Consider the following 21,416-nt stretch of genomic DNA (forward strand, 5'->3'; position numbering starts at 1 on the left):
CCTGAAGGGGTAGCTCCTTGCTTGATATCTTCAAGAGGAGGCCTCATGCTTTCTTGTAAAGGGGATTCTCCACTGGATTGGTGGTGTTGTTTCCCCCTCTGAGATCCCATGATGCTCCAAGTTCTTAGAGCCACATCTCGATGATCAGTGGAGCCAACAAATCTCTTATGTCTATAATGGAACAACAATGGGGCCTGTCAAAGCCATTTCTTATTCTATTTCCTAAATCGAGTACATTATGTATGCACAGGAATTGCATTTTCATGGCTGAGCACACACACAGGGAGATACAAGTCCAGTGCTTCTCCTCCTCCTTTCTTCAGACTCAAAACTGAGCCTACATCTGGACCAACAGAACCCTCGGATAACTCAGACAACCCTCCGATAAAAAAAATGTGCATTTTTAGAGATTTTGCTCTGTCCTTAAAATGGATTCTTATCTTTGGATTGTGTCCTTGACTTCCCTTTCACTCTGGTGAAGCCTGTGGACTTCTCAGCATAATATTTTTAAGTAATTAAAGAAAATGCTCAATCTTACTTAAAAGTTAGTGAAATAAAGATGTATTTTATTCTCACATCCAAGTTTGCAGACCACTTGAGAGTCCACAGATCCCAGGTTGGTTGAGAACTCCTGATTGAAAAGCAATTTGGCCCAAGTGAATACTTACTTGTCGGTGTAGATCAATAGTATCAATAAAAGGATCCCCTGCAGGCAAATGTTGACTTAGAAAAGCATATATTAACATTATCTATGTTTTATTGTGTCTTTATTTATTTTGTTAAATATTTCCCAATTTCATTTTAATCTAGTTTATGACACTGGGAATGTTGTGGCCCCTGTGGTTTTGCCTGTGTGTTTGACATCTCTGACAGAACTAATGGTTCATGGGGTCTAGGTTTAGTGATGTTATTCTTCCAGTTTCATCTCACACCTTCATTGTTGCAGAGGACCAGGTTTCATTCTATTGTCTTTCAAATAAAATGGTACCTCCTATCCCAGCCACCCTGCATTAATGAAGCACCTACTATGTGCCAAGCACTATGCTATATTCTGGGGAGTCAGAGACAATGAATGAGACAATCTCTGCATTCAAACGTATTTTTATTAGGGGAGGTAGTATGTTCAGAGATAAATATGGAATGTATGAAAAATAAATATAAGGTGAGTGGGTAGAGAGAGAAGAGGAGAGGATTGCAACTGAGAGAATCAGGAAAGGTTTTTTGAATGAGCAGAACCTGAGCTGAGCCTTAAAAGGCATCAGAAGTCCAAGAGGTGGAAGTGAGAGGGGAGAGCATTGTAGCTTTGAGAGACAACTTATGCAAGCATGGAGTTGGGAGAATGAATGTCACATATGGGGAAGATCAAATTGGCCTGTTTGACTGGAGTTTTGAGTGCACAAAGGGAACCAATATATAATCAGCCTGGGAAAGTAGACTGGAGTCAGATACAGAAGGGGTTCAGGTGATAAACAGAGCAATTCATGTTTTTCCTAGAAGTAATAGGGAGCCACTGAAAGCATTTCTGTTTTATTTGAGGATATTTCTGAAAACTTTGCTGGATACATAGGGCTGAGATTCTATGTCCCCCTCATATCTATAATTGATGGGGAAAATATTTTTAATTGTCTTTGTAAAGTCTATTGATTTGTTCAAAATGGAAGCCTGAATTGATTTCTCTTTATTTTCCTTTCAGTGGCCAAGGATGTCAACATTTTTTTTGATGAATTAGAAGCTGTCAATAGTCCTTGCAAAGATGATGATTCCCTCCTTCACCCTGGTAATTTGACCAGTACTTCAGATGATGCAAGTAGATTGGAAGCAGTGGGAGAGGTAAGACTTAGTGTAGATAGAAAATGTAATTCTTGCCATTAGGCCCAACAGCACATTCTACCTTCTGTACCCTCAGCAAAAGGTGAAAATATGTTTTTCTAGTGCTCAGTATATGCTGTGCCTATGGGCTATTGATCAATTAGAACTTCTTGGATGAATGTTGAATTCATTTGAAAATGAAGAATTTTTATTTGTGAATTAGTGTTCATTTTTTTCTTTTTAATTGACTCCTTTTCCTTCCTTTTTTATGTTATGGTCATTTCCAAATATATACGCTTCCCCCTTCTCTCACCACCAACACTGAGGCTACTCTTGTTATAAAGAAAAATAGTTAGGGAGGATTGACAAAGCATCTGTGACTGACAGCACACGCTACCTTCTGCGCCTGTCACCCACCTCCAGTACAAAGAGGGAGCATGTGTTCTTTATACCCTTTGTTCTCTGGAAGAAAGATTATTTATTGTAATGAACCTGAATTCATTTGCTTTCTTGATGTATTTTTTGTGACCATGATTGTAGCCGTTTTCTTCTCTTGGTTATGTCTACTTTGCTCTGCATCAGTTCATGCAAGTCTTCCCATGCTTCTCTGCATTATTGACAATAATGATAATATTTATTATTTCTTACAGTGCAGTAATGTTCCTTTACCTTCATATATCACAGTTGGTCCAGCCATTCCCCAGTAGATGGCCTTTCACTTTTTTCCAGTTGCATGTTTTTGCTGCCTCAAAGAGTACCCTATGATTATTTTCTTTTATATAGGAGCCTTTCTTTCTGTCATTGGTCTCCATGAGCTATATGCCTAACAATGTGGTCACTGTGTCAAAAGGTGTGAAGGACTGAGCCATTTTCTTGCATAATTCCAGTTTTTATTCCAGAAGGGTCATGAATAAATTCACAACTCCACCAAGTGTATTAGTGTTCATTGATTGCTTTAAAATTCATTTATTTACTTTCCCTTTGTAATTTATTGACTAGGTATGATCATGAAAACATTTGTATGATACCTACTTTTCAAAGAAAAAATGCACAAACTCCTTCCCAAGTAACCATTCAACTAGTTATGGAAAGGCAGGTAGTATAGTGGATGGAGAACTGGGTTTAGAGTTGAAGAACCTGAGTTCATGTTCTAGGCTTGCCAGTCAGTTAATTAAACCATGAACAAGCGTTTTAAGTGCTTGCTGTGTGCCAGACGCTTAAGTGCTAGGGATACTACAACGAAAGTGTAACAGTTCCCTGCTGTCAAGGAACTTACATTCTAATTGGGGAAACTTACTAATTGTAAGACATTGTAAGTTTAAGTTCTGCTTTTTCATTGTGTGATGTTGACCCAGTCATTTTGATTCTGCAGGCCTAAGTGGCCAAATGAAGACATTGGACTTATTGATCTCTAAGGACTCTTCCAGTTTTCTCTCCTGTAACATGATGGAAAGAACCTTTGAGTTGGAAATAGAGTCAATTAGTCCCATTCCTGTACCCAATAAAATCTAACTTACATGAATAAAGCTTCTCTTAAACAAGTGTTTGTTGGTTGGCCATTTGATTGTTCTTTGTAATAAACTCTACCAGAATAGGATATAAGACCTGGGAGTCTTAAACTTCCTTAGTACACTCTCACATCAAGAATGATGATTTGCCATTAGGGGTAGCTAGGTGGCACAGTGGATAGAGCTCCAGCCTTGGAGTCAGGAGGCCCTCAGTTCAAATCCAGCCTCAGACACTTGACACTAGCTATGTGATCCTGGGCAAGTCACTTAACCCCAATCACCTTACCAAAAAGCAATAATAATAATAATAATAATAATAATAATAATAATAATAATAATAATAATAATAATAATAATAATTTGTATATGTTGTTGTTTAGTCATGTTTGACTCTTCATGACCCCATTAGGGATTTTCTTGGCAAAGCTTCTGGAATGGTTTGCCATTTCCTTCTCCCGCTCATTTACAGATGAGGAAAGTGAGGCAAACAAGGTTAGGTGGCTTGTCCAGGGTCACACAGCTAGTAAGTGTCTGAGGCCAGATTTGAACTTCAGTATTCCTGACTGTAGGGCCAGAGCTCTATCCACAATACCATTAACTTTTCATATAACTCATACTTAATAATTGTTGTCTTAAGGCTGCCTATATTTCCATGTGCCTATGCAATCTAGAAAGTCATTGCAATTACTATGTGGATTAATTCCATCCGTCTGATGTCATTTTGGCAAAATAAATATTTGCTCAACTGTATGCCCCATTACCCTGATTGTGTCCATATACCACTATGATGAATACATGTAATGAGTTTAAGTGATAAGAATGGACAATCATTGGAAGACCCATCTCAAATGACTTTATTATTTACCTTCTTTGAAATTTAGATAACCAAGTATGCAAGTAACTAACAGACTGTGCCCATTTGTTTTCCACCACTTTCTTTTTTTTACTTTCTTACCTTAGAAATGATCAAACATATATACACTGTTGTGGAGATGTGGGCTTATTCAACCATTCTGGAAAACAATTAGGAATTCTTTAAGTACTGTTTGCTCATCCTTTTAGACCCAACAGTTATGCTGTTGGGCAAGGAAGTGAATGAAAGAAATTGTCCCCAGATTCTTATTCCAATCTCCCAATGTTGAGTAAAACTGCTGCCATTTTGAAATTGATCTTCTAAAGTTCATAAAACATACTTCCTTCTTCTTGAATTAGATGAGGGAGAATCTAGTTTAGAGATTGTGCCTTCAAGGTTCTGCCCACATATCACCAGCTAAATGAAGCCTTTCCCAAGCCCCACAGATGGAATCCATCTCCCCTCTTGAGTTGGTCACGGCACTTTGGACTTTCCTTTGAACTACTCATCATATTCTAATTTCAGTTATAAAGAGATGGGAGGCTATAGGTGTGAAATGGTATATAAGGTACACAGTGCATTCACTCTGTTATTTGCCTTTGCATTACTACTTTTCTTTGTCACAGGAGTGAGTTTAAGGGATGAGGGTAGGGGCAGTAGTATCAGGAAATGACTGTAGTATGAAAATAAAAGACATCAGTTAAAACTTAAAAAAAGAAATAAAGTCTGTCTATCTGGGAAATTTGATTGTAGTCTGCCAAATTTTCAGCAGCCCTACCTTTAGGGTTTTATCACTGATTCATTCAATGACAATGAACTTCAGAAGCCAGAAAAAATCATACTTATCTTTCTAGTTGTTACACATAGGTATATGTGTGTATATATGCACAGGGTGTACACGTATGCACACATGGATACATATGTATACATGCATGTTTGTATAAGTGTACATGTCCAGCTACACGCGTGTACGTGTGTGTATAAATCGGGAGAAAAGCCTTTATTAAGTACTCACTGTGTGCTAAGCTGAAAGGCTGTAGATAGAAAGGAACACTAGCCTGTGCTGTCCAGAAGCTGATATTGTAATTACGGGAGACCACACATATAGGAGAGCTCAGCTTCAGGGTGGGCAGAAAGTCCCAAAGGTTCTTAAGAGTATTTGTACTGGGGGGTGGGGTGTGTGATTTATTTATATTTCTTCACTTAACCTCAGAATAAGTTCTCACAGACACCAAGTCTCAGTTTCTATGGCTGATTAAATGGATTCCTTTTTTTGTTTTTTATACAGGTAGCACCAGAAAAAAACAGATCCAATGGACTTTATTTTAGAGATGGAAAATGTCGGATTGACTACATCCTTGTGTACAGGAAAACCAACCCACAGACTGAAAAGAGGGAGGTATTTGAAAGAAATATCAGAGCAGAAGGCTTGCAGATGGAGAAGGAGGTAAGTGTTTGAATGGAAGATTGAAGATATACATATAGTTCTCCAGAGAGATAAGAAATTTTTTAATGAAAAGAGGACACTCTCATTCATCATTAACTGCTTCATTTAGTTGTACTTCACCAGTCTTGAGTGCTTAGAATCATGGCACACTGCGAAGATTGCTGTGTTTGGAGTCAGAGGACCTGGGTTCAAATCCTGGCTCTCCTACTTACAACCTGTATAACCATGGGCAAGTCTCTGGGTCTCTATTTCCTCATCAGTACAATGGGAGGGTTGGACCAGATAGCCCCTAAGGCCACCTCCAGCCCTTGGTTTATGATCCCATGAAATGCATTCTGGTAATGAGACATTGTCTATAGAATCTTCTTCTGTCTGCTTTTCCATGACAGAGTCAGTGAGTGAAAATGAACGGCTCCAATTCCATGGACCTTTGGCCAGGTGGCATCACATTTTTATTCAGGCTTGGTCTCCGTTATTTGCACAGATGGCAGGGAATTAGTAGCAGACATCAAAACAGCTCCTCTAAGCTTCCCACAGTGTTGAGCCTCCATCTTTAGAGTGAAGAACACAGCTATAATTAGGGTAGGGTTACTGGAGTTTTAGGTGCTAATTGGGGATGGAGCACACTCCCTTCTAGACCATGGGTTCTTATTCTTGGCTATATAAACTTGTGTTTTTAGGAGTATTTGCATAAATGTATTTCAGTGTGGTTGGTTTTCTTTGTTATCGTATTTTATTTTATGCATTTGAAAATGTCATTCTGAGAAAGAATCCTTAGGTTTTACCAGACTGCCCAAGGAGTCTGTAATAAGAGTTAAGAACCCTTGTTCTATAGCCTGTCTTCATCCTGTCACCTCTGAGCATCATCTATGCTGCTTTCCAGTGGCTTCTTAACTTGCCTAGCCAAGGATGCTGCCCCTCAGATTCTACTGTGATGTCTTCTATGGCAGAATCCATCTTCCCTTCCACTGCCCTTTTCCACCTGCTCCTTCTTACTGAGATTGAGGCATAGGGTCCATAACTGTTGGCAGTACCATGGGAATGCATCCTGAACCCCCTAGGGGATGGGATACATACAGTGCACATCAGTGAGTTTTCAGCCAGAGGACTTGGGTTTGAATCTTACCTTTATCAGTTACTGCCTGTGCAACCTTAATCCAGCCTCAGTTTCCTCTTTATCCATGGAGGCATTGTACGAGCAGTCTCTTAAGGACTTTCCAGCTCTAAATCTATAATCAAAGGTGCTAACAGTCTGTCCTCTGCTGGTTCTCCCTCAATAAATTTTCCCAAGGTACAAGAATATGGAGTTAAAGCTCTTGGTTTTACTTTCGTTGATGTTGGCTGCTTCAGAGGCTTCATCTTTGTCATGTAAATGGATCTATCCAGCCAAAAGCCGTAAACAGGATCTTGGGACTCTTTGGGGAAATGGGGATTTTGGCCAGGTTGGAGAAAGGGTCCCAGTAGAATTATTCAAGATGTTCTTCCTGACATGGACACTTCAAGGTTTCTAAAAACAAAAGAAGAAAAGTGAGGTAGCTCAGAGAACTTCTGGATATTGGTGGCCTTTTGGGAGGAGATAATCCTTGCTAGAAGAATCATCAGTCTAGAGCTGGAAGGGATTCTATGGGTCATCTGGTCCATTTTACAGATGAGGAAACTGAAGCACAGGGAAGTAAAGTGACTTGTCCAAAGTCAGAAAAGTAAGATCACAGATTTGGACCTGGAAGAGATGTTGGAGATCATCTAGATCAACCCCCTCATTTTACAGAAGAGAAAACAGAGGCCCAAGGAGATTAAATGACTTTTCTAATACCTAAGAAGTCAAACTTGCCTGCCTGATATGATTTTATGGAGCAACATGGCATAATAGGTGGGACTTGGGGGTCAGAAGAACCTGGATTCAAATACTACCTCAGATGCTTACTAGATATGTGAGCCTAGGAGAGTCACTTAACATATCTAGGCCTCAGTTTCCCCCCTATGATGGCCTTTATGATGCCTTCCAACTCAATCTATGATCATTGCCTCAGGATAGGAAATCTCCTGGAACATAAATCTATCATTTTTCGACTGATGTAGGCTTCAAGAAATCCTTTGTTATCCCCATTGATTAATCGTTGGTAAGTCTTGCTTTTGAGTTTTTGAAATCACCCCTGCTCTTCTTGGCTGACATAGATATTGTTTGTGCTCGTGCTTTGCACTTTATCATCTTCTCCTCCCTCTTCTGATTTCCTGAGTTTTCCAATTGAGGAATAGCAACAACCCAAAAAAAGCCTAACTCATCACACCCTTGACTAGTGACTAATCATTTCCTCCCTCTGTTCCTTTCTGAATCAAAAGATCATGGCTTCTGTTTAAACGAAATTGCCTTTTCTGGATCCACAAAAGGTTTGTATTCTGGGTACCAGAAGGTCCCCAGAAGGATGTTAAATATTTCATCATGCAACTGCACTCTTCAGACATAGGGACTCCCTGGAGGTCTCATAAGCTTTATTTTGTGACTTACCAGGGGAGACTGAATGAATCTTATGCTTCCTGAGTAAAGAATGCTGTTCGAAATGAGACAAATTCAGAGTCACATCTCAGGGGTGTGCTGCTAAATATTTTCTTTTCTTTTTTACTTATTATTTATTTTTAATCTTCTTTTTAAATTTTGATTCCAGATTCTCTCTTTCCCTCCCACCTGTCCCCCAACCACTGAGAAGGCAAACAATATATCAGTTATACATGAGAAATCTTGCAAAACATATTTCCATTTAGCCATATCACCAAAAAAGATATATAAATATATAGATACAGATATATATAGTAGAAAATTATACTTCACTTTGCATTCAGAGTTCATCAGTTCTCTCCCTGGAGGTGGACAGCATTTTTTTTTTATCATGAGTCCTTTGGGATTGTCTTGGATCATTGTATTTATCAGAGTAGCCACATCTTTCACAGTCAATCATCGTCATAACTGTTACTGTGTACAATGATCTCTAAATTCTTCTAGCTTCACTTTGCGTCAGTTCATATGGGTCTTGCCATATTTTTCTAAAACCACCTCCTCATCATTTCTTACAGCAAAATAGTAGTTCTCAATCACAGTCATATGCTGCAATTTGTTCAGCCATTCCCCAATTGATGAGCATCCCTTCAATTTCTAATTCTTTGCCAATGCAAAAAGAGCTGCTATAAATATTTTCACACATTTAGTCCTTTTCCTTTTTCTTTGATCTCTTTAGGGCATAGACCTAGATTAAAGGATATGTGCACAGTTTTTAACCCTTTGGGCATAGTTCCAAATTGTTCTCTGAAATGGTTGGACTAGTTCACAATTCCACAAACAGTTTATTAAGGTACCTATTTTCTCTCATCCTTCAAGCATTTGTCATTTCTAATAGGTGGTACCTCAGAGTTGTTTTAATTTGCATTTCTCTAATCAATAGTGATTTAAAGCATTTTTTCACATGACTATAAATAGCTTTGATTTCTTCTTCCAAAAGCTGACTTTGACCTTTTACCAATTGGGGAATGGCTCTTAGTTTTATAAATTGGACTTAGTTACCTTTATATTTGAGAAAGCCTTTAACAGAGAAACTTACTGTAAAAGTTTTGATATTACTTCATTGTCTATGGTACCTCTTAAGATATATTATCTCTTGTTAATCTGATTATATCTTTTAATTAGGTCTGGTTTTGCTTTTGCTCTGAGTTTGTGATTGCTTCACCTGAAGCATAATTAGATTATTTTAACTCTATGTGTGTCTTTCTGCTTCAAGTGTGTCTCTTGTAAACAACATATTATTGGATTCTGGTTTCTAATCCATTATGCTCTCTGCTTCTGTTTTATGGGTATCAGGGGTGAGGAACCTGTGACCTGGAGGCCACATGTGACCCTCTAAGTCCTCAACTGTGGCCCTTTGACTAAATCCAAACCACACAGAACAAATCCCCTTAATACAAGGATTTGTTCTATAAAACTTGGACTCAGTTAAAAGGCCACACCCAATGACCTAGAAGGCCATGTGTGGCCTCCAGGCTGCAGGTTTCCCACCCTAGCTATAGACAATCAACAGAACATTAAATCATACCCTGATTTGTAGTGTTTAAAGGTGCAGATACACTGAAAATCTAGCAGTCATCTTAGGAGTTATATGACCTAGCTCCTGCACAGCCTTCTAATTGTCTCTTCAAAGAATTTACAAATATGTAGTTCTAAGCTTGCAAGTAAGGAAACCAGCATGGGATCCAAGCATCTTAGGTTTAGAGTTGGAAGGGCCATCCAGTCCATGTTTCTTATGATAACAACTACTCTGGTAGTAAATGCCATGCCACCTTATTATATTATTATTTAAGCAACCAATCGTTAAGCATTTATTAAGTGACTCCTGTATACAAGGCACTGGGGATACAAATACAAAGACTGAAACAAACCCTTTTCTCAATGAGTTTCCATTCTAACAGGGGAGACAAAAGATATCTATCTATCTATCTATCTATCTGTGTGTGTGTATATATACATATGTGCAGACCAAATATAGGAAATAAAAACAAGGTAGCCACCAGCAATTAAGAGGTTAAGAAAAGGATTCAGGTAGAAGGTGGTACTTGAACTGCTTCTTGAAGGAAGAAAAAGATTTTGTGAGACAGAAGTGAGGAGAGGGACAGCCAATGCAAAGTCACGGAAATATGAGATGCAGTCATGGGTAGGGCAACTAATCAATCATTAAATCAATGGACAGGCGTTCACTAAGCACCTACTATGTGCCAGTTACTTTACTCATAGCTAAAACTAGAAAGAATACTTACAAAGGGTGGAACAAATTATGCTCCCTGTGAGCTTGCATTTAATAATTGATACCTGTTAATACTTCACATTATGATATTCCAATAACTTTTTGAGCTCTGGTACTCAAATCCAAGGACTCAAGGTGTAAATCTCTGATGCTTATCAGCTGTGGAATCTTGAGTGATTCACACCCCCTGCCCAGTCCTCAGTTTCCTCATTTGCAAATGAAGGAGTTGGAGTAGCTGGGCTGTGAGGTCTCTTCCAGCTCTAGATCCATAACCCTTTAATCTCACTGGGCCTCAGTTTCTTCATTTGTAAAATGAGGTGATTGGGCTAGCTGGTCTTTGAGGCCATATGAGATTCTGTGATCCTATGAAGGAAAGTAGCATTGTAGAGTGAAGAGAATACCAGCCCTGAGGAAACAGGCCTTGGGTTCAGATCTTACCCCTGATATACCCTGTGTGACCTTGGACAAATTACTTACCCTCTGTGGACCTCAGTATCCTTTTTGGAGGGTTAGACCAGATACCATTTCCAACTCTAGCTCTGTGAGCATATGGTCCTATGTCATCACATGGAGAGAACTTTAAAGAGTCTGAGTGATCTTGGGCTTAGACAGAGACCCACAGTTACTTTTTTAAAAATTGTAAATGCATTTACCTTCATGTCAACATAGACATTTCTAACGTGACTACTGTGGGCTGGCTTTATTCTTGGTACAAAGTGCCAAAGCATTGAAAGGTTGGACTTTTCTCTGCATTTTATATTAAATCACTGAAATTATTCATGGGGTGCTACGGATACCAACCTTAACTTTTCTTTAATATGATAATGACATTTAAAGTCTGCACCATTCTTGAGATTAATGGGGATGCACAGGCTTTTTCATTAACAAGAAATCGAGTCTAATTTACTTTTGCTTCAAAATAATGATACAGCCCCACCTCTAGAGGTGAGGGCAGAGTCTTCAACTGGATTCATATGGTTCCTAACCAAATGACCCCAGCCTAAAAACATTTGATGCCAGATGATGGCTGTCATCTGTGAGAAGAAAAGCTGGACCCAGAGGAAAATGCAATGTTTTTCTTCATCTGGACTGTCTCAGAGATCATCCAAAAGTTTCCCCCTCCCAGTATTAGAGTATAAACCTTTTGTTGACAAGGACTGTCTGGTTTCACCTTTGTATGCAGGTTAATCTTCTCTTTCTCTGTATAGTTTTAGTATGTGTTACTGAAGCAAATCCCAGAGCCTTGCATACAGTATGTCCTTAATAAAGACCTATTGGATTAAAAATTATAAAATACTAGCCCTTTGTACAGCTTCTTAAGCCACAGTGTCACATTTCCCAGTTTCACATTTTTTGGTCGATATACCTGTAGCTGTCCTTCTATTTCTGTGACTTTCCCCTTAAAACCCAAAGGTCCGCCTTTGCCCCTCTTCTCTCTTAATGGTAGTACAGTAGGGTCACAAATGTAGACCTGGAATTGTCAGCAGAAGCCTTCCACTCCAGCCTCCTCGTTTTTAAAATGAGGAAAGTAAGGTCTGGAGAGATTCAAAGAAATGCCCAAGGTCATCGTGCCAAAGGCTAGATTTGACCTCCTGTCCTTGGACTCCAAAGTCAGCCCACGTTCCTCCCTACCACGGTGTTCTCTCAAAGAAAAGGCTGTTGTGGCTGCCTCGTGTGTCGTTCAGACTCTCAACCTTCACATGAGGTTAGGGACGTCCTGCCTGTTAATAGCTAGTATTTCTGGAGTATTTAAAATTTTTCAAAGTGACCTTCTATTTATTACCTTATTTTATCCTCACAAGACCATGAGCTTCTTAAGAGCAGGGACTGTCTTCTGCTTTTCATTGTATTGCCAGCACTTAGCCTGGTACATACTTGTATCTTTGTATCAACTAGTGATTGGCACGTAGTATGTGATGTACTGACTTTGTTTACTTACTGATTAAAAAATTGATTGATTACTTCCCTCTCCTTATTCCTACAAAATCTATAGACTCTCCTAACAATCCATTGGTCCCTGATTAATCCTATCTATCCTTAAGCTAATGTAAAAAAAAAAAAGAATGATTACATCTTCAGAAAAATTGGTAGTGGTTGGGGTGGACAGTGGTAAGGTATAAGAGGTTAGGGGGACGTGCATCTTTTCTCCCTCCCTAGACAGGGGCACCACAGGTAAAGGCCATTGATAGAAGGAAGCACCTAGGAATAGTCATATCCCACTGCAATCTATTCCAGCAAGAGTGGAGTTGTTTATTGCTATTGGGAGGAAACACCAGCTCACATCCACGCCTCGAGGCCAAGCTCCTCTTTCCCCATGTTGGCATAGCTTCATCTAGAGCCAAGTCTCAGGTCTCAACCTTTACCAGGTTGTTATTCTGAGCACTTTTCCTCTTCCCCAGCCTTCAAGATCTACTGAGTTCTTTCGAGAGGCTATGGTGTTTTCTCTCTCCTAAATCCCTTTCTCCATAGTCCCATTCAGTTCATGTTGTCCTCTCCATTCTAATTTCCTTCTCTAGCCTTTGAAAGTAATGAGAACAACTACACATGATAAACTGAGAAGCAAGTAGAAATAGGATTTCTCTTGAGTAACAATGGAGCCAACAAGAAGGGAAGTTGGGGAGGCTTTCTTTTTCCTTATTTCAGTCTCCGCTCTCTCTCAGCCCAGCCCCTCACTTCCACCTGCTCCTCCCCTATACCCATTGGTTGCCTCTTCTCAGTCCAATAGTCCATTTTTTTCCCAACTCTCTTGTGGGTAACTGAGTCAGGGCCCGAGTAGGGGGATGCAGGGGTTGCGAGAGTTCCGCCATCTTGTTCTTCATTCCATGAATGATAGATAAACTATGTCTGTAAGCAAAGGCTTCAAAGTTCAACCTTTCATGGACTTCAGTGACTACTTCTGATGACTCAATGTTGCCTCCTATGCAGACATTCCTGCGGGTGAGCTAAGAGGGACATTTTTATTGTCTCTCATATTCAAATTCCTGACAATATCCTTGTGAGCAAAGTTTCTCAAGTCACTGATTCCTCCTGTCATGTTCTTTGTTTTACTTGCTCTGGCTAGGTTTTCTTTTATTGAAAAATAAATTTAAATTTTTGGTTTTTACCTTACTTTTATTTCCATGTATCTCCTTTCCCACCCTAAAGAACCATCCCTTATAACAAATAAGAGGAAGAGGGAGAAATTCCACAAAACTAGCCAACATAGCCATTGGGTCTGACAGTGTGTGTATTGTTCTGCACCCAGAAAAAAAAAGTGAGTTAAGCATCCTTCTCATAGAATGAAAAAGTATAGTAATGCTAAATACGGTACAAATAATACTAATGAGAGGTGGTAGGCTATAGTGCTTACAGGGCCAATCTCAGGAAGACCTGGGTTCGAGTCTAGTCTTCAACGCATGCTCATTGTTTAAACTTGGGAAAATCAGTTAACCTCTCTTAGTTACCTTTTCAACCCCATGAGACTGTGAACTGTCAAGCAGTTACCAATCTGCATTAGTAAAATGAATTTTTTTTTGTAAATAGTGTTTTATTTTTTCTAATTACATGTAAAGATAGTTTCCAACATTCATTTTTATAGGATTCTGCATTTCAAATATTTCTCCTTCCCTCCTCCCTCCCCAAGGCTGCAAGCAATCTGATATAGGCTATACACGTACAATAATATTCAACATATTTCTACATTAGTCATGTTGTGAAAAAAGAATCAAAATAGAAAAGGAAAAACCATGAAAAACAAAAAACAACCCCAAAAAAGTGAAAAGAATATGCTTCAATCTGCACTCAGACTCCATAGTCCTTTCTCTGGATGTGGACAGCATTTTCCATCATGAGTCTTTTGGAATTGTCTTGGATCATTGTATTGCTGAGAAGAGCTAAGTCTGTCAAAGCTGTTACCGTGGACGATGTTCTTTTGGTTGCAGTCACTTCACTCAGCATCAGTTCATATAAGTCTTTCCAAGTTTTTCTGAAATCTGCCTATTCATCATTTTTATAGCACAATAGTATTCCATTACATTCATATACTATAACTTGTTCAGCCAGTAAAGGGAATTTCTTAGCAGAAGTTCCTTACCCCAGAGGAATCATAGGTCTTGGCATTTTTTTTTTATTTTAGGGGATGAAATAATATCCTCAGCTAAACTCAGTCCTTTTTTTTAACTGATAGCTCATATAGAACAGGCAAAATAAACAATATATGTGATAAGCAGCATGGAATGGTGGCTAAAATGCTGAGCTTGGAGTCAGGAGACTCTGGGTTACAATCCTCCCTCTATAGCTGTATGATCTTGGTTAAATCACTTAACGTGTGTGTGTGCTTTACTCAACTCCATAACTTATTTACAAAGTCATACAAGGGTTGAGATCTGGACTGAGAGCCAGGCAAGAGGTCCCCATGCTGATAAAATCACAGATATTTTGTGTAATCATAGAAGAAAGAGTCATTTGGGGAAGTGGAAACAACCCAGGGTTTGAAGTCAAAGGACCACATCCAAATCACAGTTCTGTCAGTAGTTGTGTGGACTTGGGCTAATGATAGAGGGAAGGGATGGATGGAAGGAAGGAAAGAAAGAAGGAATGATGGGAAGGAGGGAAGGAAGGAAATATTAAACATTATGTGCCAAGCCCCATGGTAAACACTAGGGATACAAATACAGGCATAAAGAAAGACAGACCTGCCTTTAAGGACCTTACATTCTGATGAGGGAAGACAACAAATAAAAGGGAACTGAAAAGTGGCACTTGGGGGAGGATGAAGGTATCCATGGCAGTGACAAGTCCACAGGAAGTAAGGAATGGTCTGGAGGAGACTGAAGACAGGCCATCCACAGCCCCTTCACAAAATGGGGGCTCCAGAAGGGATAGACAGCTATTAAGCCTGGTCTGCCAGCACTCCATGGAAGTGAAATACAAACATGTATCCTAGTGAGATTGGCTGAAGGATATAGATATACTGGGTCAATTCTCTGGTAGAACAAACAGACAACAACAACAACTAAAGAAGGATAAAGACAAAGATAAGGTCAAAACGGGTACATGATTTAGACGTAAAGGGTGATATCATAAATTATAGGAGCATAGAAAACTTTACCTATCAAATCCATGGACAAGGGAAGAATTGATGACCAAACAAAAGATAGAGAGGATTGCAAGAAGTAAAACGAATAGTTTTCATTACACTAAATTAAAGCATTATGAAAAAATAAAACCAATGCAGCAAGAATTAGAAGGAAAGCAAAAAACTATTAAAAAATTTAACAAATTTCTCTGATAAAGGTCTAGTTTCTCAAATATGTGGGAAATGAGTCAAATTTATAAAAGCAAGAGCTATTCCCCAATTGATAAATGGTCAAAGGATATGCATTGGCAGCTTTCAGAAGAAGAAATCAAAGTTATCTATAGTCATACGAAAAAATGCTCTAAATCACTATTGATTAAAAAATGCAAATTAAAGCAACTGAGGTGCCACCTCCCACCGATCAGATTGGCTAATGTGACAGAAAATGAAAATGACGAATGCTGGAGGAAATGTGGAAAAATAGAGGCACTAATGCACTGTTGGTGGAGTTGTGAACTAGTCCAACTATTCTGAAGAACAATTTGAAACTGTGCCTAAAGGGCTATAAAATCCTCCATACCCTTTGACCCAGCAATACCACTACTAGGTCTATATCCCAAAGAGATCAAAGAAAAAAGGAAATGGACCTATATGGACAAAAATATTTATATAAACTCTTTTTATGGTGGCAAAGAATTAGAGGGGATGTCCATCACCTGGGGAATGTCTGAACAAGTGTGATGTATGATTGTAATGGAATGCTATTGTTTTATGAGAAATGGTGAAGGGAGTAGTTTCAGAAAAACTTGGGAAATCATATGTGAGCTGATGCAAAGTGAAGTGAGCAGAACCAGGAGAACTTTATACACAGTAACAATTACAGTGATCAACTGTGAAGTGTTATAAATCTCAAAAGAGAGATGTGATGAGCTCTGAGTGTAGACTGAAGCATAATTTTTTCACTTTATTTTTCTTGTTTTTGCAACCTGGCTATATAGAAATATGTTCTGCATGATTTCACATGCATAATTTATATCATTTTGCTTGCCTTCTCAATGGGTGGGGGAGAGACTAAAGGGAGAGAATTCAGAACTGAAATTTTTTTTAAATGTTAAAAAGAAAAAAGATAAAGATAAAGGCACAAATAGTTGAATACCTCCGGATATCCTGTTTGGACCTGGATTATGTGCTCTACAGCAAATTGAGTGGCCACATAGTAATAGCTTTGACAGATTAATTCATAGGATGATGGCTATATCAAGGGAACTTTTGTCATTCCTCTGATAGGGAGTAAAAGGCAGATCTCTGACACATGCTTTGAGGCCTTACCAGTTTCCTTTCTTCAAGATCTCTAGCCCAGGGATCTTCAAGAGGTGATTGACAGGGGCAGGCAGATATCGGTTGGAAAGCTAGATCCTTATCTCATTCAGGGCCATGGTCTAGGTTTGTAAGACCCTTAATTTTACATTTTCAAAGCTAATGAAACATTAAAAAACACTCTTTCCTAGACAAATGTCTGTTATCTTTAAGTCTTTAATTTTTTGGATCGGAATGGGTCCCTCTCTAAAGTTTAGGATTCTAAAGGAAAACCACAGGAGAAGAATGGTGCTGTTGGGCATCTAAGAAGAGGCAGAAAAAAGTGTCCCCTCCATCTCCTCCTCCCTCTTCTCTCTCTCTCCTTTCTCTCTCCCCCCTCTCTCTCTGTCTCTGTCTCTCTCTCTCTCTTTATGTATACACACACACACACACACACACACACACACTATGTATATATACATACACATACATATATACACATGTGTGTATGCATATGTTTGTATGTGTAGAAATATTTTATACATATATAAACATATTTGTAGGTGGAAATCAGCATATGTGTGTGTGTGTGTATTAGCCAATCAATTGCTGTTCAGTCATGTCTAACTCTTTGTGACACCAGGGGCCATAGCATACCAGGTCCCACTATCCTCTACTATCTCTCAAAGTCTGACCTAGCTCATGTTCATTGCTTCCATGACATTATCTATCCATCTTATTCTCTGCCACCCATTATCCTTTTGCTTCAGTCTTTCCCAATATGAGGGTCTTTTCCAATGAGTCCTTTCTTTTCATTATGAGGCCAAAGTATTTAAGCTTCAGCTTTAGTATTTGACCTTCCAGTGAGTAGTCTGAATTAATTTCTTAAAGTATTGACTGATTTGATCTCCTTGCTGTCCAAGGGACCCTCAAAAGTCTTCTCAAAAGTGTCAGTTCTGTGGCACTCAGCCTTCCTCATATTCCATCTCTCGTAGCCTTACATTGCTACTGGAAAACCCATAGCCCAGGAAAGAGCCTTGGGGAACATTCTCTTCTTTTTCTTTGGAATGCTTTTTGTCACTGCTTCTTGTACAATACTGCGGCCCTCTGTTGTCTATAGTTCTTGGGATACTCTGTCTACCAGATCTAATCCTTTAAATCTATTTATCACTTCCATTTCATATTCATAAGGGATATTATTTAGGTCAGACCTGGACAGTCTGATGGCTTTTCCTACTTTCTTCAGTTTGTCTGGATTTTGCAATAAGAAGCTCGTGATCTGAGCCAATCAGCTCCTGGTCTTGTTGTAACTGACTCTTTAGAGCTTCTCTGCCTTTGGCTGCAGAGTATGTAATCAATCTGATTTCAATATTGACCATCTGGTGACATCCACATGTTGAGTCGCCTTTTGGGCATGCATTCACATGTGTGTATGTATATAAACATGTGTACATGCGTGTATACACATGCATAGTATATCTAGACATGTGTATATTATTGTAGATGCACATAAATCACATGTATACATATATGGTATGTACATATATACATGCACGTTGTGCCTCTATACACATATACATGTGTGTAGATACCATGTATATATTATATGGAGACACACATAAATCACATGCATGCGCGCGCGTGCGCACACACACACACACACACACACACACACACACACACACACATAACCAGATAGATATCGTGCCAATATCTATATGGATAAGGACTAGTCTTGTGAATTCATTGGTATCAGTAATTCCCAGAGAAGGAAATTCCCTCTCCCACTGCAGATCAGAACCTTCTCTACAGCTTCTAGTCTTAGGGAGTCATGTGGGACATTGAGAATTTAAATGACTTGCCCAGGGTTACACAGCTATTACATGTCAAAGTCAGGACTGGAACACAGGCTGCCCTGGTTTCACAGCCAGGTCTTTATCCACTAGGCCATGCTGGCTCTCTTCTATATATCCATATAACTATATCAACATCTACATTTTTATATAAATATATAAATCTGGATCTAGAGAGATACCAATATCTAAAACGAGTGTGTAAATCAGTGTAATGTACAGTGGGTGCCAAAAGTGTTGCTGCAATTTAAAACTTCAATAGTTTAACACTACATTAAGACTTTTGAAGCACCCTGTATCTGTGTATATATGCATATTACACATACATGTATGTAAACTATATATGTATATGTATATCTTTTTTAAAGGCAGGCAGGCAGAGACAGACAGAATAAAAGAAAGGGGGAGATAGAGGCAGAGACAAGCAGAGACAGAGACATACTGTTGGCTGAAGGAGATACCATCCAAAGTTCATTTCTGTTCTATTTTTATGCTCATATGATCTAGTTTGAAATATTCTTCCCTTCAATCCCATAAGATGATATAGAATAAATGGGATTGTCTCCCTTACATAATAATCACTTAGTAACGAGCTGTAGCTTCAAGAGTTTCCAACGAACATGAGGATCACTCTTGGTAATCCTTTGGGGTGTATGTGTGGAGGGATGTGTGGGAAGGGTTTAGTAATCAGAGAATTCTTATAATATTTAAAAACCTGACACCACCCTGGGACCACATCCCATTAAGAAGCAAAGATTTCATTGACTTATTTTTTTAAATTGTGTACGTATGATTTTTAACTGCAGGTACGAATCAATACCATTTATTCCCTAGACCCAAGATGAGTGAGATGTAATGATTTGCCTGAATGCTACTGAATGTGCCTGAATATTACTGCCTCCATTGATGCAAGGAAGAAGTTATAGGTCAGATGGTGTGTGTGTCTATGTGAGTCTGTGTCTTTATCTGTATGTGGTAAATTGTTAGACGTGTCTGTCTAGGCAGCCAGGTGATACAATGAATAGAAAGTGCTGGACTTAAGAGGCAGGCCTGAGATCAAATTCTACCTCAATTGTTTACTAGCCATGTGACCCTGGGCAAGTCATTTACCCTCTCTCAGCCTCTATTTCTTCATCTATAAAAGGATATATAATAGCATCTACATTAGAGGAACAAGGGGGTCAAATGAGATAGCAAGGAAATTGCTTTGTAAACCTTAAAGTACTATATAAATGCTAGCCACTATAATTTTTTTTCAGACAGATACATATTTCTTCAAATACATTCCATTCTTTCATTCAGGGACCTATTATGTACAAGGTATTCTGTTAGTTATGGATATCCTGCAAATATCTTATTAGTCTTAGCGTGACTTAAGTCTTAGTGTGACTTAACCTCTCAGCCTCAGTTTCCTCATCTGTAAAATGGGGAAGCACCTGTTTCATAGGGTGCTTGTAAAGATCAAATGATACAGTGTGTGTGCAGTGCTTTGTAATCCTTAGTGTGCTATATAAATGTGAGTTATTATTTTGTATACGTGTGTTGTGTTTGTATGTATATATACATATATGATAAACCTAACATAAGTATATGTATGTACCTGGCTTCCTGTGTTTTCCAAGGGAGATAGTAGATGCAGTGGAAGGCCCCACACACCATAATTGGAATCATGAGATCTGACCTTGAGTCCCAGTTTGTTAACACTCATGTGACCTTGCAGAGTTTATGCCAACCTCTAGGACACTTGGTTTCTTTGTGCACCCATGTTAACAAAGGAAATTGCTCACCAAGCAGTATAATATAGAGAAGCTGTTATTTGCATGCCTGAGACAGGTATTTCTTTATCCTGTGATTCTCCTTACTTTGGCATTTTCAATCATTTGTGACCTGTATAATACATACATATATGTATGTGTGTATGCATATACATATATTTGTAATGTCAATCAATCAGCAAGGATTTATTAAGCTCTTACAATGTGCCAGCCACTGTAACAAATCTTGACAGAGCTTAACTAGACAATGAAAAGATAAAAACATTCCCTGCCTTCACGGAGCTTACACTTTTAAAGCAGGACATGTAAATAGATAGGTACGTACAAAGTCTATAGAGCACTTGGGAAGTAAGCTTGGAGGGGACGGTATTAGCAGCTAAGGGATGGGAAAAGCTCTTCTGCTTAAGGTGATGTTTGAGCTCAGTCTTGAAGAAAAAAGGGTGAAACTGAAATGTCAAGGTGAGGAGGAAGATCATTCCAAGCCTGGGGTGAAACCATTGCAAAGTTGTGGAAATGCGAGATTGGACATCGTGTGTGAAGGCAAACAGCATGACTAGACCACAGAGTGAGTGAAGGGGAGTAAGGTGTAAGAAGGCTGGAGAGGTAGGAAGGGGCCATGTTGTCCAGAGCTATCAGCACCAAACAGGGGGTTTTAAATTCAGTCCTCGAAGTAATAGGGAGCCCCTGGAGTTTACTGAGGCTGAGAGAATAGGAAGAGGAGCCTGGGTGACATGGTCAGACGTATAAATCAATTTCCAAAGTATCGAGGAATATAACAGCACAGACTAGTTTAAATCAGCCCTGGCACACAAGCTCTATGTCTTTTCTCTGGGTCCTTGGACCACTGCTCCATTCCTTCATCTCAGTACCCACTCATTTCTCCATGAGAAACTTTTTAAGAAGCCAAATTATGAGCTTTGGGAAAAGGTATGAATGGTTGCTTGTTGGGATGGCTAGCTTAGAGAAATATCCAGCAGAATAAATAGCAGCAGGGAGGAATAAAAACAGTCATTTAGTACAAGTTGCAAAAGAGGT

The 21,416-nt window shown here is 39.0% G+C and overlaps 1 protein-coding gene across 3 annotated transcripts in view; it reads left to right on the forward strand.

The window, feature by feature from the left end:
• ANO4 (anoctamin 4) overlaps positions 1-21,416 on the forward strand; it is a 415,292-nt gene that overhangs the window by 249,517 nt on the left and 144,359 nt on the right. For all 3 annotated transcript variants that reach the window (XM_020982322.2, XM_020982323.2, XM_078146765.1), the window contains 2 exons: positions 1,694-1,830; positions 5,459-5,617. In XM_020982322.2, the coding sequence (XP_020837981.1) occupies positions 1,694-1,830; positions 5,459-5,617 (296 nt within the window). The remainder of the gene's footprint in view (positions 1-1,693; positions 1,831-5,458; positions 5,618-21,416) is intronic.

This window comes from Phascolarctos cinereus, unplaced genomic scaffold (genome assembly GCF_003287225.1).
Source record: "Phascolarctos cinereus isolate Bilbo 61053 unplaced genomic scaffold, phaCin_HiC Scaffold_1;HRSCAF=81, whole genome shotgun sequence".
Taxonomy (NCBI): domain Eukaryota; kingdom Metazoa; phylum Chordata; class Mammalia; order Diprotodontia; family Phascolarctidae; genus Phascolarctos; species Phascolarctos cinereus.